This window comes from Phalacrocorax carbo, chromosome 8 (genome assembly GCF_963921805.1).
Source record: "Phalacrocorax carbo chromosome 8, bPhaCar2.1, whole genome shotgun sequence".
NCBI lineage: Eukaryota > Metazoa > Chordata > Aves > Suliformes > Phalacrocoracidae > Phalacrocorax > Phalacrocorax carbo.
The window spans coordinates 2088375-2112967 of record NC_087520.1 but is presented as its reverse complement, the minus strand read 5'-3'; the positions used below and the strand labels follow the sequence as shown (position 1 = coordinate 2112967).

General features: G+C 46.4%; 1 protein-coding gene across 5 annotated transcripts; it reads right to left on the bottom strand.

Moving 5' to 3' along the window:
• Positions 1-2234: 2234 nt before the first annotated feature.
• On the bottom strand, positions 2235-23539 carry KIF3A (kinesin family member 3A). Of its 5 annotated transcripts, XM_064458274.1 has the most exons (19): positions 23469-23539; positions 21785-22067; positions 20314-20458; positions 19989-20073; positions 19396-19501; positions 18480-18619; positions 17360-17557; positions 16791-16965; positions 15379-15480; positions 13727-13798; positions 11818-11826; positions 10079-10235; positions 9019-9199; positions 8600-8710; positions 7694-7819; positions 6524-6577; positions 6310-6378; positions 5989-6113; positions 2235-5452 (listed from the first exon to the last, which is right to left on the bottom strand). In XM_064458274.1, exons 1-19 carry the CDS (start codon positions 23472-23474, stop codon positions 5404-5406), a joined length of 2193 nt encoding a protein of 730 aa, XP_064314344.1. In that variant the 5' UTR covers positions 23475-23539; the 3' UTR covers positions 2235-5403. The 5 variants fall into 5 exon arrangements, with proteins under 5 accessions (XP_064314344.1, XP_064314340.1, XP_064314341.1 ...); XM_064458270.1 differs by lacking the exons at positions 11818-11826; positions 13727-13798; XM_064458271.1 differs by lacking the exons at positions 11818-11826; positions 13727-13798; positions 23469-23539 and adding an exon at positions 22250-22624.
• Between the last annotated feature and the right edge of the window lie 1054 nt (positions 23540-24593).

Sequence of the window (24593 nt, the reverse complement as noted above, 5' to 3'; positions counted from 1 at the left end):
CCTGGGTGCCACACACATGGCCGGGAAGCTCCAGGGGAGGCTTTCACATCTCGAGCTGTACTTTGCACCTGCCATTTAGTACAGAAATGTATTATGTGCACGGTTTTAATCTGCTGCTAAGGAGCCTGTGGCTGTATGAAAGGGTTTCTAAAAAAAGCTACGTGTGTCTTTTTCCAGACAGTCGATGATATGGAGATCTTGTGCAAAGCCAGCACGGTGGCTTGGGAGGGCCGGAGCTGCCACAGGCACCTGGAAGGCATTTACCTCAACTTGCTCAGCCTTGTCCAAAGGAAGAGCATGGTCTACAAGGTAAGGCAAGGCTCTCCTCTCACTGCTCGCAGCCCTCGGCCCCCGCGGCACCGCCCGCGCCGGGGCCGTGCAGCCCTCAGCCTTCAAGCTTTCTGCACATCCAGCTTCTCCCTCCGTCACCATTTTCGCCCTCTCCTACCCCGCCGTCAGCAGCCGAGACCAGGCTGGAGAACCAGATCCCCGCCCCAGCAAACATCCTAACGCGTGTTTTTTTCCTACCGCAGGCACCGTGTCCCGTGGCAGCCGGCAACACTACTTCACTGAACGAGTTCCTAGTGGACTTACAGAGAGTCCTCCAGCGATTAGTAAAAGAATAGTTCGAAGCGAAAAACACAGTTTATTTTTTTGTCTGTTTTCTTTTTAATCTATAATGACACTGTATTATTCAAAGATTATTTATAATAATTCTTTAAATAAATAATAAATGTATTTTTGGACTAAACTCAGTGGCATTACCTAAGATGTTTCTTGGCCAGAAACCGGAGAGCACAGGAGCACATTGGGGAGCTCGAAGGTGGCAGCTGGGCTGCAGGAGCCGGCTGGCAGCAGCTCCCGGCCAGACCCGCTCAGCCGCCTCCCACCACCCCGGCAGAGCTGCCGAGGGGCCCCTCCAAATGCATACATGGGGCTACAGCGAACAGAATCGAGCCCACTGGCACAAGGGTGGTGCTGGCAGGAGTTGCTCTGGGGTTAAGGCTGGTACTAACAAGAGGAAAGCAGGCCTAAGCAGAGGAAAAAGCCCAAGAGAAGCCAGGCTGAAGAAGACAGGCCACAGAGCCTGCTTCTGAAAGCCATGAACACCGAAGTAGGTGCTGGAGCTGCAAAGGGAGAGGCCAGGTCCATAGCTAAGCAGGCCCTTAGCTCTCCCCTCACAGCCTACTTATAGCTTTTATTTATATTATAACCATATATTTTTATATATGCTGCTTTTATACAGCATCACCCATTGCGACTCAGGAATAAAGAGGCTCACACAGCAACAGCAGTGAAAGAAATAGCAACAGGGAGCAGAACACCACTGTTGAGGGGATGACTCGAGCCTGCAGCAGTTACAGTCTCTCTCGCACCAGGGGAGCGGAGTCTTGCAGGTATTTAGGTGTCTACCCTTTTGCAACTTACTCTGGCAAAGCGTGGGAGAGCACTTTGGAAAGTCCCAGGACTGTGCAGGGTTTGGTTCGTGCATCAACTGAGTCACAGTACTCAGGGGAGCTGCAAAGTTCGCAGACCACAAAAAACCTGTTACCTACTGCATGAGCAGGCTGAAACGTCTTCCAGAGGAAGAAACACACTGCAGCCCAATACAGTTTGTGCAGCAAAGGAAACAGAACAGAACATTTCCAATTACTGCAGGTAAATTCACACCATCTGCACAAATACAGGGTGTGACGGGCTTGCTGTGTAGCACAAGGACACTTAGAGCCGGAACAGTGTGAAAAGCCTCCTCCCCATCAGCTGCCCCACCTATGCAGTGCATGTGTCTGGGAGGCGGCAGAACACAGGCAGCACCAACTATTTCAGTGGACACAAAGCTGCTCTCACAGTGCTCTGGCTCAGCTGGGCTCTCTCCATCCCCAAGGGCAGCTCAGGACAACCCCAGCAGAGGATGGCCTTGAACAAGGGGCTCAGCAGCTCCTTGGGGCACATCCGTGACCTGCACCTGGACTGTGATCTTCTCTGGAGTCTTGCAAAGCAGCCTCTTGACCTGCCCCATCTGCCTCTTCCACAGCAGCTTGTTGCCCTCTGCCCTGGGCTGGGCAGTGGGGGTCCCCGCGTACCCCAAACTCCCTTCTCCAGCCTCTCCAGTAAGTGCCGTGTATCACAGAGCTGTGCAGACTATTTTAGCTACCCTTCCAAGAGATCCTCTGACTCAACCGAGTTAGAAAGATGCCGTTTGTATGAAGTTATTTGGAAACCATGCACAGAGGTGGAACTAGGAATCAAGAATTTTATTTCATGGCATGAACATGCTCCAGAGACACAATACTGATATATACAGTATAATGAATAAAGTTTAATCATAAAACAAAGAATAATCAGAAATAAACAGAGTTAGAAAACCAATAAATAGGAAGACAAATTATACAAACAGAGTAGCAGTTTCTCCTACATACAGGACTGGCTAAGCAGAACTGTTGAGAAAGGCGAAAGCTGGACATGTGCAGACGGTGTCAGTCAGTGAAAGGCACTAAGGACCATCTTCCCCTCCTCTTAAAGAAAGGATCAGGAACAAGTTAAATATGAAATAATTCATTTACACAACATAAGCAACATAAAGCGTCAAAAACTTCATGTTAAAGTTGCCATTCTGGAATGAGGGGAACCTTCTGGTAGCAAGATGCAAAGATGAGCACACACAATATATATATATTATGGTAGTATGACTTTTGATAAATACTACAGAGCACGTACTGACCTGGGATGAGCACGGCTATTTTAAGCTCTTAAAAAAAAACCCACAAACCAAACCCTTCCTCATTAAAACATGTTATGGACCCATGAGACATTCAGATTGTCCAGGGCTACAGAGAGGGCCCATATGGTAAACCCGCAAGCCAGACTCCCTGGTTTTAACAGAAAGTTCCCAGAACTTCAACAAAACACACCAGTTAAAAGGAGAGGCAAGCTGACCATGACAGCATTCCACTTAAAGTCCTCCTCTAAGAGCAGATAATTTGTTCTCCAAGCCCCTGTAAGGGGGTTACACCCAGTTTCTGTAATCTGCCAACTGAAGGTCTGCAAGCTATTATTTATTGTTTTCTCTGCCCCAAGGCTCACTTAAATATGCAGAGTACTATTGTTTTCAGCAGCAGGACTGTAACATTAAATGGTAAAGCATACGCCTTTATAGGTAAGTTTTAAATGTTTTAAGTGCAGTGCCATGGTTCACAGTAGTATCTTTAAGCCACTGATGTTTGTCAGGTAAAAGAATTTTCAATGGTCTTTTAGAAAGCACAGTTCAGGAGAAGCCCCCTCAAAAACAGATCACTCAGCAAATCTTAGCGCAAGACGTAACGCAAAGGGAAATACAGGAGTTATCCCTGGTTCTGAGAACTAGTGCGGGCCAAAATTATGCATCTCTGCTTGGACTGAACTGACATAAGGCCTAAGGCAAAGCAGCATTTAAGCCATTTCAGCCTGTCCTGTTTGACAAGAAGCATGAACGTGAGATAACCCAACTCTATCCACACACATTCAAAGTATCGTCAGCTCTTCAAGGGCAAACCCAACTACAGCTTTGATCAGACAAAAATTCTCAGTATTTATGTCTTTAAATGCTAGGCCAGAGAAAACAAGTGTCAGTGTTTGTATCTGTATCTTGTATGAACTTAGGTGATGCTCCCTCCCCCCCAAAATATAGGGCGTTATGTACTTTAGCTCATGATCCTGAAAAACACATTTAAAAAAGACAGGGGAAAGCTTACAACTCATTTAGAATAGCACTGAATATATCTCCAGAGCAAAATATGCCCTTACAAGACCAGTTTTAACTATTACAGATCCTGTTACAGGGTCACAAGGTACATCCAGTTAAGCATCACGGCAGTAAGAAAGGGATATCAACCTTTAACTACTCTAAGTACTTCACAAGAACATTCTGGTAATTGCAAACATGGCTACTAGCAAGAACTCGGGACACCTAAGGAGCTGTCCTGTTCTTGCTGTCATGCTTAAGGACTCACTTGCTCCTACTAGTAATCACAGCTTTTTAAACCTCTAGGTAACACTAAGATCACAGGGAAGTTACGGCTAATTACCACCACCCTGGCATGGGAACCGTTACGATGCCTGCAGCTGATGTGCTCCAGCACGAGTTATAAAGCACGCACAATCCAAAGGAGATGCATTTGCTCTGACACAAAAGCAATGTATTAAAGTGATATGTGTCTATTAGCAGCATAAATATCAAAGAAAAAGAGCAGCCACCACAAATAAATGGTTATCATCAGACACCGGAATTGTTTTCCTCTCAGAGCATAGCCAGAAACCCGAGAAAATCTACACAGGAAGACAAACAGCATCAGTTATTTCAGGGGATGTTACTGTTCTGGGAAAATTGGGCGATTCGTGCCTGTTCTAATATAGGAATCAAATTCACCCGCAGGTTAGAGTGCTGGTGCAGTGCCCTCATAGCCAGGGATGAGAGAATGGAGCCAGAATGCTCCCAGTCCCGAGGCTGCAGCCAAGCCCTGGTATTACAGCACTCCCCTTAAATAGTCTCTGCTGTTGTTCAGGTTACAAAACAATTCACATATGTTTAAAAAATTCCATCTGAAAAGCATAAAAAGCAGCCAAAGCAATGCTGCAACACAGTCTTAAAAGGAGGGGAAAAAAAAGCTCTCTTTTGCCTTTGCATCAAAGGCCTCGCTCTCCACCACGCCAGCAGATCACACGCAGAGACACAAAAATAAAAAGCACTACTTAGACACACTTGTTTTCTGTTGCACTTAACCAGAGCATGGTCCCTTCCCAGAAGTCTCAGACTTTTGTAGTTCACGATTCCCCTACCCAACTACTTTCTTTGTACAGCAAGACAGCAAACGAAGGGAAAAGGGCTGTGTATTTGATACACAATACGATCAGGTTAATAGCCACAGTGAGGAGTATTTAAATAAAAGGGTTTGATGCTCTTAATTCAAAGGTTTGTAGCAACCACATTCAAACACAGATCAGTGCAACAGAGGACAATAGTGAAAGCTGCCAGTTATGTGCAAAGCAGGGCATAAATCAGATTTACCAGCCTTAAATTTTAGGATTTCATCAACCGTTTTGAGCTAACATGCCTAGCACTTAAACACACATCTAGAACCCTTATTTCCTATACATTTCAACAAGGATTGCCAACAATAGTTTCCCTGCACAACACGTTTAACACATGGAATTTCACAACCATCATATATACCAGTTTAATATTATGTTAATATAACATACAATATACAGGCAACTAAGGAAAAATACATTTCTTTAAAATAAAGCTCCATACCAGCAAGGTATGGATTTTATAGCCATGTCAAACCGTGCCATCTCTTGAACTCCATATTCTGGCCAAATCTTATACACTCACTGATTTTTACGGCAATTCTGAACAGGTCACACCTACTGCAGCAGAGAGTCAATGACGGCTCCTGGCTTTGCCGAACGTTTTCTGTTTGGAGAGCAGAAAGGAAAGGGAAAAATAACACCATGTACACATCATTATGCTGTCTAGGAAAGACAGGGACCGGCCACATTTCAAGTCAAAACTACACAGCGTTACTCTTCCACAGGCATTTGTCAAAACTAAACAAGCAAAAATAAGCAAGAAAACCGATGCTGAAATCTCCCCCAACAGCACATTACTTTCCAGTAATAACAGTATATGCACTGTCAACCCGTCAGATGTTAAACTGAACCACAGAACACAATTAAATAAAGCAAGAAGCCGGAAGAGGGGGATGCAGCAAAACAGCACCAGAAAAATCCCCAGACAAGTCTTTCTGGACAAGATTTTACTGTAGTAAAGAGATTTCAGTTTGGTCCTGTCACACTGGGCACGGCTAAACTTCGTACCGTGCAAAATTGTAGCATTTTGTCTTCTCATTAAGCAAGTGTTAGAAGACTTAGGGTAAGTGTGCATGCACAAACTTAAGCCTTCCCCTGGGTAAATCCCCCATTACACATAGATACTCCAAATTTCTTCACCTTCTACCAGTCTTGGGCCTGGATCTTCCTTTTGAAGTCCTCGGCCTCTCCAGCTTCATCAGAGATTGCCTCAAGCTTTCTTCAGTGTAAGCTAAGTAAACATGGGAAAGGTCCACTTCAAAGGGCTAAAAAAATCCCCAAAAAACCCCCCACAAAACAAAAACATCAGAATCATTTTATACACTGATCAAGAGTGCTTTTGTAACACTAGAAAGACTCATCTCCAAAAGGAAAGAAAATGGAAGCAGGACAGTTTCCCTACAGAGAGGCAGCAGAACTTAGACCTAAGCAGTTCAACACATGCTCATAGAAATCACTCACATCTTTTTCTTTTTTGTCCAGGACAGGCGTCTGTTTCCTCATATTGTTTCCTGTGTATGCAACACATTTCTTAAAGAAAGAAAGGTCTGTTAGTAACATCCACTGTGCACAGTAAAACTGACTACAGCTTTATCAATCTACTCGTGGGCTCGACTGAACTCCTCAGAAGCTCGTGCTAACATCAGCTTGCACCAGAGCCAGTCGGCCAGCTTACCAGCTGCCATTCTCCTATGTCTTCATTCCAGTGAACGTAGTTTTCAATCATTTCCTAGAAAGAAATTAGAACAGTAACTGCTACAGACTTGCACAACGTATGCTCCAGATGCGTTTTCCAGAACATACAGCCCGAAAAGCCTGGACAAGCTGCTTAACAGCCTTGACCATTCCAAGTTGTTTTCATCAGGACAGCCATACCGTGTTCAAAACCCCCTGTTTACACTCTGAAGACTGCAGACAAGACAACTACCACTCCCAGACTGTATGCATTGGAGTTCCTGCTAAAGCATGGGCTTCCCATTACACCAATGCCATCAGGATAGCAGTAAACACAAACTGTAATATGCAAAAAATGAAATATTAAGGGAAATAGCTTTTACATTTTCTGTTAAATAGCATGCATCATGTTTAAGCTTATTAATTTTTTGAGCATTGGGGTCACGAAGAAAACAAGAGTTCGAAGTTCAGTCTTACTAATTTGCATTAATATCCAACGCTAGCAAGCACAACTTCAAGCACAGTGGAAAAATAGGGTTTGAACAGACCCAAAGCATGGGCACACAGTGAATATACCACTTATACATGATGAACATGGGGGGGGTTTTTTAACCATTAGGAAAATATGCTGCAAGAGAACCTAAATTAGTGTATTTCTCTGCTTCCAACCCCCCACCACATTAAACACTGCTTCCCTAATCCAGTTTCTATATCATGGAATTGTAGCCAGTTATCAAAACCCCGGAGAAACACAAAGCAAGCCATTCTGCATTTGGTATTCACGTTATGCTGGTTTTGGAGCCAGACACACCCACCAGCTCTGATCTTCCTCCAGTCAAACTCCAAGCAGTCCACCAGGCTACAAGAGTCACTTGACAAAAAGCATCTTTTCCTACTTTAACATCACCTGGTTCTAACAAGCCAGGTAATGGCACAAACACAGGAACACAACCAAGTTGCACCCGCCCCACTGAGCCACAGCCAACAACAGCTCACAGCAACAGACACCAACTCATTTGTGCTGCAGCTCAGCAGACAAGTGCCAATCAGTTCACTGTCAATACTTCATGAAGAGAGAGGAAGCCAACTCATTCCATTTGTTGGACAGAAGAAAAGCTGGCGGGCTCAGTGTGCCTAGCACAATCCTACATCACAGGCTTCGGTTCTTTACCTGGTAGTCCTGAGGAATGAAGTTGTCTATGATAAGCATCTGAAGACGAAGTTCCCTGCTGAGCTGCCGAATATTCTCTAGCAATCCTTCGATCTCTCTCTGATGCTCTTGTTGCAGATCTGCCATCTGAATACAAAACAGGCATTGGAGAGGCAGCAGAGCTAGCTTAAGACACGGTAACAGCCTAAAAAAAGAACAGTCTTCTGCCTATACGAGGTTTTTTGGAAACGAAAGCAAACGCTGGCTATGAGTACTAGAATATTTATCTCCGAAGAATAAACCCTCTGAAACGTTCCAGCTCAGAGATGACTGAAATAGCATTAAGCTCTCAGTTTCATAAAAACTAAACTGGCCTTCTGCCAATCCAAGCTCTGCACCAGCTAAGAGCACATGAAGAGTGTGCAGACAAGTCCCTGGCAAGATTTCAGGGAAAATCTCTGATCCCAAAGACAAAATGCACTTTTCATGAAACAGCAATTCTAGACGCCAGCCAAAGGACACGTTGATCTAGTGTGACTGAGGAAGAGATGATGAGGGCAACAGGCAGAAAGGACAGATAGCCGAAAGCAGAGGAGCGTTTTGGCTGCTGCAAAGCAGGAGTATGTGGCTTCTGGCAAACAACTTCTATCTTGTTTCAGAAATAACCCATGTTTTTCCTTTAAGTTACAAATATCTCAGTGTCTCACACATACCTCCCCTTTCAGCCTAGCTTGGAGAAAGCTCTACAACATGCCGCTGTGAAGCTTGACACCAGACTTAGATCTTTTTGAATTACATGAGCCAAATGGACAGCACAGAAAGACATTTCTAAACATATGGCACTTTTTCCAGTGTTAAAGCTGATGGCTTACCCTTCCCAGCTATAGTCCCTCACGTGATCACAGGCTGAGGAATTCAGGCACTAACCTCTGATTTTGCAGCCATAAGCATGGTCCAAACTTTCTTCAGCTTTTTGGTTTTCCCTTGTGCTTCTTCCTGGAGGCTGGTGTACTTCTCCTCAATGTCCAAGCGTTCTTGCTGTGTGCAACATTTAGCACAGACATCCACACATTAACATAACCAAAGAAACTATCTGCAATAGTATAAACAAGAGGAGAAACTACTTGAACAAAACAAGGCATTTGCCAAGGGCACAGAGACCTGGCTTAGCCAGGCTGGCTCAGACCCACAGTGACCGCACTGCCAACGTGTGGCTTCTGAAGTGGTTAGCTTGTGCTGTGCTTTCAGAGCAGAGCCACGTTTCATCCACGTGAGCAATGCCGAGGCACAAAACACGGTGCATCCTGCCATTGCTGTTTTCAGACAGCGACAGCTTATAACCCCACCTCCTTCTCCTCAAGCTCCTTGCGAAGCTGTTCTGCTCTCTTCCTTCGTTCTTCCAGTTCCATATTCGATTCTTCTAGAAGCTTCTCTTGCTCCTCTGCTTTTGCCAGCAAGTCCACTCCTCCCACAATCACCTTCTTCTCCAATGCCGATAGTTTTTCCAACAGGGACTGGTGCTCTTGTCTAGAGAGACGGGTAAGTGAAAAACTTCCTGTCCTACAGTGCTCATGAGGCAGCAGGTCCAGCTCAGTTTTACAGCCCAGACAGCATTCACAGGGCTGGAAAAACTTGCCTTGCTGCCAAGGGTTTAAGTGGGGCCAAAGCAGTGCAAGTGAATGCATGGAGTTCCCTGAGCTCCAGCTCCCATCACTTTCGTGCAAGCAAAACCAGGTCAGTAGGAAAGTCTCTCCTCCTGCTGCAAGTCCCCTCTGTGAGGGACTGCAAGGCACCAGCGACATTACCAGGCTACCCAAGGCACCCCCTCCCCAAGGGCCCTGCCGGCACAGCAATGCCCAGAGGCAGCTGCAGAAATGAATGGGAGTGAACAGAGATCAAGGCAGGGCATCTGAGATGCAAACCAGGAACGCTGGCTGCTCTTGGAGCAGCCTCTGACAGCAGGACTGTCCTATTTACATGGGCCAGGGCGATCTCAGCAGAGAACCCCCACACCCAAAATGACATGCTCATGAGTGTGCTGCAGGAAGCCTGGCTTGCTACACAGCTACTGCCCACTGACCAAGCAGTACAGCAGTACTGCTGCTTTTTGCAGGTCTCCAGGGTTTGGAGGATTCATTTATGTTTCTAGGCTATTTCACACAACTAGATAAAGTTAAGAGAAGAAAGAAGTGGCAAAAGGATAAAGTTTGTCTTTTCCATCTGCTTTAAACTCCGAAGGCAGAGTAAGCTCCTCTTTCACTTCGATAATAGCAAGAGCTGATGCTCAGTTCACACAAAGTTTGACAAGCACCTCACCACACATCCCCAGATATCCATAACTGAGATGTAGATTAAGGAAGGAAAAACCCACATGACCACACAAACTGCTCAGAACAGGGTACTCACTGAGCTTTAAGCAAGTCTTTTTCTCTTTTCTCCAGTTCAGCTCTGGCTTTATTTCTTTCTTCTTCTTCCATATCAAGCTTAGTTTCAAGAGCTTTTCTCTCCTCTTCAATCTTTGCTTGCATCTCTACCATCTTATCAGGAGAAACTTTCTTTTTGCCTTTGGAAGAGATAGGGAAAACAAATTAGTTCACAGAAAAAGTAGATCCAATTCAATACTTGCATTTTAGAAAAAATTAATTAGATGCCAGCTCCAAGCTGGGCACAATGCAGTCTTTCAAATCCCATTTTAACGCTGATCAGTTGTCACCAGCTCCTAAAGAGCAGGACCATTATAATACTAACACTATAACATAACAGCCCCAAAATAGAAAACCTACAAAGACGACTTGGAGAAGGAACACTGCCTAGAGAGAAGTCTGAGCTGGGAAGCTGGGTGGTTTTAACTATGTTGATTAGGTCAAATGAAGGAAAACAGAAGCCTGCCTTGACCTACAGCTACAAGAGCTAAGCTGCCAAGAGTTACATACTCAAATTTCAGATTAGCATCCCCACCACACCCCTCATTCATTGTCCCCTTTACAGGCTTACCTACTGCAAAGGGAGCATATCAGTATTTTAAGAATGCACTACTATGAAAATACAGAGGCTAGAGAAATTCAGAACAGCTCTATGAAAAACAGGCAATTAAAGACACTTTTGGATGGTATTCGATCTATGTAGCAGTGACTACCCATGGATTTGAAAGTACTGAGGTGTGCTGTGACTTAACTGTGTCTTTACACCATCACCATGACTATAGCAAACCAGGTATGTTCCATAGAGGTTTACAAAGGAAGTGACCAGAGCAACTCATTGAGCCTATCGGCCAAAAGGGTTGGTCCCCAACACCTGTGATTTTGAATCAAAGTGTGAGGCTGCTGCTCTTGGAAGTCACTTCAAGTCTTGAGTCAATGTTCATTGTAATCCCAAGAGTGCCTAAGGCAGGTGAACACAGAGATCCCTGGGGGTTATTTGGAGCGAGACCGCCCAGCCTACGTGCATTTCCTCAAATCCACAAGTCTCCCAACAAGTCCTTAACCTCCCTTTATTCACTACAAGCTAATACCTCCTTTTCTTGTTTTGCTGTTCTCCAGACATGGGAAAAATACCCCAGCAGAATCCAGATGCTTAGAAACTAACAGAAGGCACGGACTGTCAAGGGACTGTTTTTCAGTGACATAATGCATATGGTCAGAACATGCTTGAGAAAGCTGTTTTTCAATAAAAGGCTTCCCTTCCCTCCAGTTTTCACAGCATTCAGCGTCATTTATATCCATATATAGCCTCTAGCAGAGAGAGAAAGTGTACTGTATTTCTAAACACTCATGCACATACATATCTGTATGCATGTTTGTTCATGCACACAGGAGAATGCCATTAGTTTTGAGGCAAGGTAAGGACTCCAGCACTACGGCAAACAATGTTAGTTTCCATCTGCTGAACTCAGGAATCAGATAAGCACTTATTTCTGGATCTGTGGTGAAAAAAGGTCTCCCACTAATTAGTCTGAGTAAGAAGCTTTCTGAACATGCTGCATAGAGATCATCATATAAAAAGATAAGCCAGATAAAGGCTTCTTACTGTTAGTACACATCCCTTTATATTCTCAGTTTAGGAGGAAAAAGGTGAACTAAACCAAGTTGTAAGACCCAGAAGCTCAGCAGTTTTATCATAAGGAGGTGGAAATCAATTACACCAACCTGCTTGATCTTGCATTAAGAGGAAGTAGAAAGCAAATCGCAGAGAGGCAGCATATGCATAAAAAGAGGAGGAAAGAAAATATATTATTGCTTTGATCATTTTGGACAAAGATCAGCATCAGAACAAGCATTAATTTTATATGCATATTTCTAGAGTAGAAAACACAGGATAATAATCACTAAAAAACCTCCATTAGAGCAAACATTAATGCATCATGATCTTATGCTAAAGCAGAGAAAGTTTCTGTACTTCAGAGTGCTTTGCATATCAAGGGTAATCTTCAGCTCACTCTTGCATTCTTCTGCCCATTCAATGCAATGCAGAATTTAAATGTAATATTACGAGCCTGCCGCAAAGATCATGCCCTAAGAAACAATTGAAGAGGGTAGATTTCTTCTTCCATAAGAGACTTAATGCTTCCCCCAGCTCAAGGTAGCCAATTCTGTTAGATTACCTGTAGAATATTAGCATACAGAAGACTCGTTCTAAGTTTTAACCACGTTTCCAAGCCAATTCTTTGCAAGATACATGACAGCTGCACATAGGGAGTCTCAGCACAAGATTTCTCCATTTAATTACACGGGGTATTAGTAGGTTAATTTGCAGTAACTTATGCTTCCATAGAGGTATATAGCCAGTTTTGGTTATTCAAGCAAGTGCAGCAAAGAAGGCAGGACAGGAAAGTGATAATGAGAGACACCACATGCAAAAGGGTCACGCCTGAGGACAGTTAATATCCCAAACCACACATAGCCACACTTATCCTAATCACCAAAAGCCCAGTGCAACTTCCACAGAGCTGTCTCCAAACTTGCAGGAGATGGACTCATCCACCCACTGCCGCATCAGCAGTTTGCTATTAACTGTCCTCATCCAAATAACATACTCAGGTTTCAAGCAAGCTTTGGAAGACCAAGTTTGAAGCAAGCAGATTCCTGCCTACCAGCATATGACCCACCAAAGGTCTCCCTTAGGTTGTGATGCTTCTTAACCTGCTACCACACTTTGAGCCAATGCTTTCCACTAACATAACTAGTATAAATGTGACTAACTATAGAGGAATACTTTCCAGACTCTCTCCACACATGAAGGAGAGTAGATGGCATCTATACAGAATAACCACAACAGTGGGTAAAGTCGCTACAAGCCAAGTCCTGAGATGTGGTTTATTTCTTTAGTCATCACTAATTGTTCATAGGGGTGTTAAAGGCACAGAGCCCCCTCTCTGACCAGGAGCAGACCAGACTTTCCTCACTGCTAGACCAAAATCTAGATCCCTTGTTCCTCTGAAATAAGTCCCACAGTGATCAAGAACTTAATGTCAAGGGGCAGTTAAACCCCAACCACCACTGAGGATTTTTTTTTAAATTATCTGTCAAAATAAAGCCAATCAACCGAGCATTACCATGTCTTCTCTGCAAGTATAAACCTCATGTTGTTCAAATGTTGACTGCTCCATTCATCTTCTCCAAGACAAATTTTGAGAAGGCAGAGGCCAGTGTAACACAGCACAACCCATTTCACCTGTCCAGCTGTCCTTTTATGAACTCATATTACAGCAACTCCCATAAAAAGTTAGCTCAGACTTTTTCCCGATATTTTAGAGGGAGCATTTAACACAAGTTGCAAACTGACTTTTTGAACCTATTATTTCTCAGTTGTCTTGAAACCTTGCTCAAGCAGCATTCTAAATTGCTTCCTATTCTCTCACATATGTGGCTAACAACGTGCACATTGAACAACTGTTTCAAGCATGGAAGCAGCAAAGGAAAGGCATGCTTTAGCAGAGTTAAAAGTTCAGGTTTATCTTTCCAACAGACATAGCAGGGAAAGAGTGCAGCGTTGCAAAATGGAGTGTGCAGATTATGGAAAGGCCAAAGCTGAAAGGACTTAAGAGCTCCCACTCACTAGTGAAGGACTTATCCAGAGGTTTCTCTATGACAGAGCATGTGGAGTCTGAACTACTGCTGCTGCTACTGCCTGGAAAACAGAAATGCGTCCCACAGAAAACCCAGAGAGGAAGAAACATGCAGATGGGAAGTTAGTTCTACGGGAAAGAAACCCAGAAAGGCCAGCAACCTAGTTCAAAGAGGCACAAGTTCCCATTAGGAAGCATTTGCTAGGATCCCTCCCAGACTCAGCTTGCAAAGCCACCATTTCCCAGCACAAAAGAGCATGCTCAGAAAGACACTTCAGTTAAAACCCATCTTAACCAGCTAACAGCTTAAAACCACATGCCAAGGCAGCTTCCATTTCAAGCAACAACAGCACAGAAAACCAGATCATAGTGGAGAAGGCTGTGGGTATCTGCAGTAGCAGAGGATTCAACCAGGAATCCTTTCCAGTCTTGTGTACATGGCAGTGGGCCCTCTTCCCCCTGGAAGGCAGAATCAGCTCACCCAGGGACAGTTACTGTGCCTGCTCCTCCTGAGCAGCACCCTTACTTAGGGAACTTAGCTCAGTAGCTCGTTTGGAAGCTGAGTCAGTCAGTTATTTGCCCTCTGCTCCTTTCAAGCAGGATTTTGAAGGTGGTCTCCTCTCAGGAGGAGATTTGGGCAGGACTTGGTTCTTGATGGAGACAGTAGTCAATCTTTTTGCTTCTAGAAATTACCAAAAGGTGAAAAATGAAGTTGTTACAACTATCAAAGGTCATTATGACTCCACTTGGACAGATACCAAAATAAAAAGAGTGCATCTAAAGCAGGAATGCTTAACAGGATTTTTTAAAAATATATGTGGGTGCTTCAGGACAGGAAGGCAGTTTGAATGTCAAAATTAGTTTACTAGAGAAGCTAGGTGTAGCACTGGGCTTGACTTCTCTACTCCCCATGAAGAAACATCAGGGAGGTTCCAGGGCCATAGCAAGCTCCCTGAAGCCACAGCATCCCACAGTACACAGTGACCTGCAGTTTTAGGTTCAGCAACACCTCCTGGGGTTTATATGTTACGCAGTACTTTAACACTGGTGCAGGACAAAGCAAACTTCACCATGGAAGTTCCAGCGTGCTCCCAAACAAGGAACATGCAGCTCCCAATCAGCTTTTCAACTTGCATAAAAACACCCAAAGGTCAAGTTTTTCCTCCATCAACATAAAATAGGACACCAGAAGTCAGTCACTGAACATCCATAAGACAGATAATTCTTTGCCTAGACCAGAGCCAAAAATCCCCTCCAACCATTTCCATGGTTATAAAATCCAGCATCTGCCTACTATTGATCTTTGCTGTCGTCTTCCTCCCACCTCTGCAAGCAGAAGTTCCACAACACCATCACAAGCCATTCACAGCCACCTTGCAGCAACCAGGGAGCCACCACAAAAGAGGGTGTTACCACAAGCACAACTACCCAAGTGGAAGCAGATACTACGCAGGTTCAGAGCTGTCCATCTACAGAGACGGCACCAAATAACTTCGTTTCTAGAAGACGCATGATAATTGCAGCGGCAGTAGGGCAGCTCTACAACTCCACTTTTCCCCGCCTGGCTCTCGCTACAGTTTCTGGCACCGGCTGCTGGTTAAGAGGAGATCAGTGGCACTGACAGGAGTCTCTACTGCCTTACCCCGCCGTTTCTTCCGCTTCTCCCCGTCCTCTCCAATCTCCCCATCGTCATCTTCATCCTCCTCTTCAGAATCACTGGTCTCAGAACCAGAGATCTCTTCCCCTAGAAGACAAAAGCATGCTTTTTGATGTACTTTCCTTCACCTCATATCAGCTTGTTGCTGTGGCAGCAGTGTTTATCCAAATCCAGCTGTATCTGACATCAACTTATGAGCACCTGCAGAAGCCATTAACTGTTGAGCAGACAGACAGCTTGCCATGGCTCAGGAAACTTAAGGAAAACCAAAATAAGCATTTTAACACTGAAGTCACTCTGTATATGCTAAAAGGTCAAGTGGGTGCTTTTCATGGGAAATAAGTCATCCTTGCACTGCTGAAATATTAAGCTATGAAGTTTTCCTAGCAGGATCTCCCCATGCTTCCTCTGCCATCTCAGATGGAGGAGAAAACAGCCAGATGAACAAAGTCCACACAGACTTGCCATTTAATAGACACCTGTATACATGAAGCTAAATGACTGCTAATTGAGAAAGTGGCCAGTTCCACAAGCACTTATCATTGCTGCCACTGCAGACAACACTCGGGTGTTTCAGGCCAAGTTTGGAAACCAAACTGAACAGAATCCAGCATTTAACACCCTGGGCCCACAGTAACATTAGCAAACATACGGCTGTGTGTTCTGTAGTTTAGTCTGAAATTTAAGAAGCCACCCTCAGCCCACCAGGGATGAAACAGCTACACCCAAGCTCCCAACCCTTGAAGAATGCATTACTGATTGTTTCCTGCTTCTCCTGAATAGGAGAGAGCCCCAACAGCAAGCCATGTTGGCATTACTGCTGCAGCTGTTGTGCTACAAGCATCTCTCCTGAGAGAGACAATGTGCCAAGGTCACTGTTTAGCAAGCATCCCTCTGGCAGGGTCCTTTGATGTTGATGGACTAATAGTGTGTCAAGGCCATGAAGTTGAAGCTGCTTTAAGCCCTGTTTGTTTCTCTACGCATTTTTTGAAAGTCAGCCCCAGTTCTAGCTCCACAAATTTGCTTTTTCTCCTGAAAAATGTGTCCCTCTTCCTCAAACAGAGAAAATATTTGACCTTTTGTTATGGTACATTGAATTCCCTACACCATTCCCAGAGCCCTCCGGCTCAGCAGGCGAGCCCAGGCACACGGCATTCGGCTCAGAAGCCATCGCTTACCCTGGTGCCAAGTGCCACCTAGCGGGCAACACCCGGGCCCCCACCAGCACCCCGCTGCCCTGGGGACCCTGCTCCTGCGACCGAGCAAGGCAAGCACCACCAGGACCCCGACCAGCTGCTGAACTCGTGTGACACATCTTCAAAGAGCGGAGAACGATCCCACTCAAATAGAATGAGCGTTGGTATAGAGAGAAGCACTAGGAGGAAGGGGAATCTCACCTTCTTCCAGTTTTTTCTTAAGCTCTTCAATTTCTTTTTGAAACTGGCGGAGCAAAGCATCCTTGGGATCTTCATTAATCCTGGCCTTGTTCTTTATGTTCTTGGCTCGGTTTGCATACCTGAGAGTGCTGATGGTCTCGTCGTAGTTGTAGTCTGCTGGACCAATGTTTGCACACTGCCACACATGGAAGACCGAGTTACTGGAGGACAGAGTGTCAGAGCCCTGGACAAGTAATTTCACAGGGACCAAACCCCAGCTCTGCCACTGTCACACTAGTACTCTTTCCCCAGCTTCCCTGCTGCTTCTACACCAAAGCTGCCTTTGGCTACCCAAGCACAGCTTCTATTTGAACTTATGCACCTGTGTACATCTGCACTACATTTAGAACCTCATCTGTACAGAGACAAAGAAAAGATAGAAACAGGCGCACATAAAAGGTTCTCTAAGCTGCAAACAGCTCTGAAATCAAGAGGTAAATGCCAGGCTGTTCTCATGGCAAAGTCACTATGCTGTCCCTGTAAAAATACAGCTTGATTGCTGGCACTGGAAAGGGCACCTCTCAGCTCACCATCATGGTTTTGGAGTTGCCCCCCAGGGAATCCTGAAGGAGCCGTGTAAGTTTGGAGTTACGGTAGGGCACATGAGTACTCTTGCCATCCACCAGCGCAGAGATAACATTCCCCAGTGTGGAAAGAGAGAGGTTGATCTTCGTAGCTTCCTTCAGTCGCTGCCCCGTGGCTCCTGTTTTCGCCTGTCTTTCAGAACCCTGGAAAGGGAACAGGAAGCCGAAGCAGGAGTTACAACAGATCCTCTAAACACATCTCCTTCTTCCAAATAGTGTCAGCTACACCTGAAGTCTTGCTAGTGGCCATGTCACTAACCACCTCATCCATTATTAGAGAATCTGGCTAAGTACCTCAGAGACTGTTAAAGAGACAAGTCAAACAGGTCTTCACTGAAGCTTTCAATGCCAGCAAGTTCTGGATTGCTCAAAGTAATACAGCTGGGAAAGGAATACAGCTTTGTTCATTTGTCCCCATGAACAAAAATGTCATGAGAAGCAAGTCAGCACTTGTGAGGCACCTCAGCTGGAGCTGCTAAACAGCATCTCCAGCCTTTCCTATCAGTAAATCAAGGTAGAACAGCAACATCACAATTATTTTAAAGTTTCCCAGAGGAACCTCATTGTACATAATGTAAATAAAGTTAACATGCAGACACTGAATGCCTTTAGTCTCCCCTTTCCTGCATCTTCTCCAAGGAAAGATACTCCACTGTGAAGTCTGGGCTAAAGACACATTTTATCAGCACAATTACATTGGTTGAAAGTGAGTGACAGAGGGAGGGAACCTGCAAGTAATGAACTGCACTGTCACAACCCTCTTAAACTCCTGCAAAGACCTGGTTCTGCTGTCCAGAGAGCTCCTTCCAATGTAGTTTATCCATTTAATAGTTATTTCATAGAACCAAGAGAGCTCTTTTACCAGGACAGGCTCTCGCCACACTGAAGGCTCTCCCTAGCACACCTCTGATTTAAGGCCCCAGGTGAATACTTCACAGAAGTATCAGACAGAGGCTGGGCTTTAGCTGTGAAACAGGGGACATGCCCTTTACTGTGCCTTCAACAGTGCACACCTGAGCAGCGATGCCCACCACACATTATGGCAGACCCAGCTGGTCCTACTTACAGCAAGATCAACAAGGTGAAGTTTGCCCATGCGCACGTGCATGTTTCCATCAACCCCCTTCTCACTGCACTCAATAGTGATAGTGAAGATGGCGTGCGAACGAGAGCTGTGCTCATTCATGTTTGTGGCACCAACAGAACCTTTTAATAGAGAGAGAAAAAGCAATGTTGTCTTCAGTAGGAATTGCATGCTCCTGTAACACTCCTCCTGCTCTCAAAGGAGACTTATCCCCACCTCTTTACCCAACCCTGTTTTTCAGGAGACAGAAGAGGGATGCTCAGACTCAGCAGCAAACTGTGTTCTTGGGCACTGAAGTTGCAGCACATCTCCAATCTGGACTAGCACAAGTGCTACAGCCTGCTGTAGCTCTAAGCCAACCACAGACTCCCATCCCAAGAGGAGCAGCAGTTCTCATCTATTTCTTTATGGCTACAAAGCTCGGTAGCCTAAGGCATTCAGAGCTGATTCCTGAAAACAGCTGTAGTTTGAGAAACAGGAACAGAGCAATCCATGCCAAGAGCAACAGTTGTCATGACTTTAGGTCAGAAAAGGATCTGAGCTTAACTAAGAAATCTTCCAGAAAACAAACCACCTCCCACTCACAGCACAGGGCTAGTTGTTGTTCATCCTGATCAGAACTGAAGAGGGAGAAGAACCAAGACGCACACTAGTAGTTCTGACAACGCTGACTGCTCTCACTGCATCCTCCCCTTTGCCGTTTCCCCCACTGACACTGCCCAATTTGGGAGGCACAGCCTTCTTTACCTGCCCCTGTGCAGAAGCAGTTTGGGAGGATACCTTTTTGCTCTGCTCAGCTGAACAACCTGTCCTGCATTAGGACTAGGCTCTCTTACTGTGGTCACATAACCAGACCTTTGTTCTGAGCTATAAACCCACCCACAGCAAGGCTACGTACGGTTCTTGTGGCCCAGAGTCATGATTCTGTCCATATCATCTGCATTGTTTACAACATAAGCGGAAAGGTCTTTGATATAAACTCCCACATCAGGTCTCTCTTTAACCTAAGAGAGAAACAGTTTAGACTGAGCATCCTTAGGAGACCCCCAATAGCTAATTTCAGCAGTACTGTAACAGCACAGTGATCTACTCCTCCAGGTTCTGGTCTGCACATAGAACACCCCAACACTCGGAATCAGAGCAGCTAAGGAAGACTCCTGTAGGACAATATTCCACTCATTTCCCCTGGTGGCAAATCGTGACTTCAAATCTCAGTCTCTAATTCCCAGAAAGACTGCTGAAGGGCCTTTGGGGAAGAACCGCAGGCACAAAACTGACTCTGAGGAGCAGCCAGTTTCTCACTAGACAACTAACCAAGTGGAAAAGAGTAGAGAAGTCAGTAGTGATATCCAGCTACTGTATATCAAAGGAAATAGTACATGTGCTGAGGAGCCCAACCTCCCACTTCCCCTCAAGTACTTCTCTGGTCTTGAAAACATAATATTGCTCACCGATTCAAAACAAACTTCACATTCAGAACAGCAGGCTCACCTCCAGTCTCTGCGTCTGGTCTTTTCCTAGCAGGTCCCGCACTTCTTCATTGTAAATTTCCAGGTAAGACACACGAACTAAAAACCTGAAGACAAACAGTTGGGTAGCTTTCTTACTAAGACATTTGTTGAAGTCCAACACACAGTCACAGAGTGCAAAGAAAATGCAGTGATATACCAACACAATCCTGTTACCCTCTGAAGAGCTGCCTAAGCAGGAGTCTTCCAGCCAGGGCCAGAGGCACCATTTCAGTTGTCATTGTCAAGGTCGGGCTCCTACTAGAAAACAGACACAAAGGACAGAGCAGCAAAGAAAGGCTGTTTACCTTGTATCCCCCTCTGCCTTGGCAATGTGACCAAATATATGAGCAAAGGAATTGGGAATAATGCCTCTAAGCTCAGGAACCGCTCGGACCCCTTCCATGGTGAAAGTTTTGCCTGTTCCAGTCTGTCCATATGCAAAAATAGTACCTGAAGGATAAGAGGATATATGAACGAACTCCAAGTTGCTAACCGTAGTTTTATTTCATCTTTTCTTAGCCTGATGGCACTAAACACCTCTTTTTACGGAGCTGAAATTTTCCACCCACTCCAGTAGATACTGTACAAGGCTAGGAGCATCAGAAATGCTGGACAAACACAGCAAGCAAGGCTGAGCCACTGGTTTTTATCCAGCCTGCAAGATATCCAAGAAAAATCAGCTTGTTTTAACTGTGCAGAGTGATTAAAGTACAGAGTGCTAGTACTCTTAGGTCTCACACACAAATAATTAAGGCAAGCCCAATTAATAACATGGTCAATAGAGGAAGATCATTATATACCAACTGCAAACTCAGCTACTGCTAGTGCTCTATACCACAGCAGAAACAGCGTGAGGCTTCTACAACGCAGGCCAAAGCACAAGCCCAGTTCTGAACCTGCAGAAGCAGCTACAATTTGGACTAGATAATCAGCCTGCACAGGAAGACATCCGGAAATTGTACCAAGATCCCAGACTCTGGTACGACGGAAGCACACTGGGTCTTAAGTTTATTAGCCTAGTACTGCTGAAAAATCAAGTTTTCATTGTCAAGCCACTGATATTACCATTCAGAAAAGCTGAATTTTAATCAGCTGAAACCTGGGTGTGTTAGCACAAGAGCTTATTAGGCATTTTACAAACCTTAAAAACTTTGTCATGTGTTGCTTTTTATAGCATACTGTTATGGAAAACAGTAATTTGCTTCCTTACTAGCATCTGCTTTCCCTTACATAATACATTTACATGCATAACAGACACAAACAAATCACAGTCACACTCTTCCCAGCTCTAGGAAGCAACAGATTACCTGTGGGGTATGGCAGATGTGTTTAACTAGTCATCTTAGTTTAAAACAGCAAAGTTTAGAGGAGAAAAATGCAGCAGTTATATGCAGAATATATCTGGTATGCATACCTAGTTACTGCAGGACCGTGGCAGCTGCCTGGTTACTGAAATTGTATAGCGAAGAGCCGCTGAGAATTCTGATAATGAGATAAAGTGTATATCTTTTGCAAACAGAAGATACAGAATAAAAACACAGCTAACTGACCTCAGCTGAGTCTTGTTCATCAGTGATCTCCCACTGTTAACGATCACAGTGGGTATAACCACTGAGTACTCAGAACAGCAAGTACCTCAGGCTATTTTAAGTTAGAGGCCACAACAGAAAAATAGAGGGCTACAGCCCTCCAAAGGTGAAACTCCCTTAGGTAAGATCAGCAGGAACTCTAAAAATAATAGGAGGTGGGATCCTTGACTTAAAACAAGGGACTTACCATTGTATCCTTCAAGGACAGAGTCAATAATAGGTCTTGCAGTTAAATTATAGACATCCAGCTGCTTACTTTCTGGTCCAAACACTGTGTCAAATGTAAATGTCTTGGGAGGCTCATTGGATGAGTCTGTTTTATGAACAGTTATAGTTCCTCTCATTTCATCTACGTTGACTGCCATTTTGTAGCCCGTAGCTTTCTCTCGTTCATTAAGAGGCCGGCATCGAACAACCACCTTGACATTATCACAGCTCTCTGGCTTGTCCAGCTTCTCAGTCTTGTTGATCTATAATTATTAAAAAAGAAAAAAAATTACACAGGCTGTAACACTACTGTTAACATACCTGCGCAAATTCAGCACAAATGTGCTGAATCAACTCAAGTAGATGCACACACCTCCGTAGGATCACGAGCTCAGGGACTTTAAACCAGAACTGGTTTATAATTAAAGCTGAGATAATAACGTACACTTATTCAGTCAAGGCAACCTTCTTCTGTTTGCTAGGGTGGAAACCGATTGAGTAAATCTTGCGAACATCACATTCCGTATCAGCTAGGAATGTCTTCAAGAAACAATGTCAGGCTTGCAAACAATCTGCAAGCAGCCTGCTGGAGGTTGGTGCAGCCACGCCATTCCTTCCCACGAACACTGAGCATGCTCTCTCACTGGAGCACACACATCTCAAACCTTATGGATGACATAAGCAGATACCAGTGAGCACAGCTAAAGGGAATTAATTTAAGTTACAAGCTTCAGTGTACTTGCTGAGTTTTAATCATTTAGAAAACTCAAGCGCTGTATTATAAAACCTCACAAACCTTTTCTTTCACAAAGTAGTTACAGATTTTGAAGCATCGCTGATCAATCTGATGTCACGTGCTTCTCCTGATTAAATAAATCTAATTCCCAGTTGATCTAGTAAAGTCTAAGACACCACCCTTGGCGACAGGTGCTGCAGCAGAGCATTTAACTACTTCTAAAGCAGCTGTCTTGGATGTCAACAAGAAACAAACCCTGTTTCCAAGTGCCTCTCCCACCAGCTGCCATCTGCCTAGATTCCTCCCAGGCCTCAGCAGCGGCCAGAAACAGCTTCTGTCACTGGCGAGGGCAGGGAGCTGCTGAATCGCATCTTGGCGGAGGAGGGGGTCCTACAGCCTTATGCTACCACCGTAAGTGCCAGAGTTTCTGAAATCAGCTACACGATTACAGTGAGCCACACACCACCCCTCCTCCACTGCACTGTCACCCCCTCCACCACCCCAGCCTGCCAGAGCCCAGCCCGACCCCAGCCCCGAGTAAAGGCCCCCGTCACCGGGCTCCCCCCGCTCGGGGCCGTCCTCCCCGCGGCGCCGAGCGCTGGCAGCAGCGGGCCGTGCCGGCGCGCCCCGCCTGCGCAGCGCCCCGGGAAGGCTCGGGGACCCGCCGGGAGGCGAGTCCCGGCCTCACCCCTCGCCCCACCGGCCGCCGCTCGGCCTGACAGGATGGCTCCAGCCGCCCGCCATTTCCCATCCCGCGGGGCCTCCGAACCGCGCCCCCCACCCCTCCGGCCCCCGTGGCTCCCTGTCAGCGGCGGAGGCAAGGAATGCAGGAATCGGGCGGCACCAGGGCCGGTCGCACCGAGCCCCTCGGCGGGCGGGCGGACAGACAGACAGACGCCCCCTCCCTCCCCTCCGCGGCGGGGCTCACCGGCATGGCGGCGGCGCGCGAGCACCCGCCGGGCGGCACAACGGAACAATAACAGCACCGCGCCTGCGCCCGCCCCGCGCCCCCCAGCCAATCCTCGCGCGCTGCGGAGGCCGCGCACCCAATGGCTGACGGGGGAAAGGAGGTGCCCGCCCTGCCCCTCGCGGCCATAGGTGACAAGCTGCAGCCAATGGCGGGGACGAAGCGGCGGGGGTGGGCGGGGCGTCGCCATGGAAACGGCGTGGGGCGGGTGTCGCCGCGCCTCGATGGCGCCGCTCGCGGCGGGTGCGGGGCGTCTCGGGGCTCCGGCCCTGGGCCTGACACGGCTCGGGAATGACCGACCCTCCGCGGGGCCGGCGAGGCTCCGGTGGCTCTGACAGGGCTCCATGGGTCCAACAGGGCTCCATGTGTCCGACAGGGCTCGGTGGCTCTGACAGGGCTCCATGGGTCCAACAGGGCTCCATGTGTCTGACAGGGCTCGGTGGCTCTGACAGGGCTCCATGGGTCCAACAGGGCTCCGTGTGTCCAACAGGGCTCGGTGGCTCTGACAGGGCCGGCGAGGCTCTGACAAGGCTCCATGGGTCCAACAGGGCTCCATGGCTCTGACAGGGCTCCGGTGGCTCTGACAGGGCTCCATGGGTCCAACAGGGCTCCATGTGTCCGACAGGGCTCCGGTGGCTCTGACAGGGCTCCGGTGGCTCTGACAAGGCTCCATGGGTCCAACAGGGCTCCATGTGTCCGACAGGGCTCCGGTGGCTCTGACAAGGCTCCATGGGTCCAACAGGGCTCCATGGCTCTGACAGGGCTCCGGTGGCTCTGACAAGGCTCCATGGGTCCAACAGGGCTCCATGGCTCTGACAGGGCTCCGGTGGCTCTGACAGGGCTCCATGGGTCCAACAGGGCTCCATGGGTCCAACAGGGCTCCATGTGTCCGACAGGGCTCCGGTGGCTCTGACAAGGCTCCATGGGTCCAACAGGGCTCCATGGCTCTGACAGGGCTCCGGTGGCTCTGACAGGGCTCCGGTGGCTCTGACAAGGCTCCATGGCTCTGCCAGGGTTGCAGCCAAGCCTCTTCACACAGCCAGAAATTCCATCTCCTTCTTTTCCTGATCCCTGATCAGTGTCTCA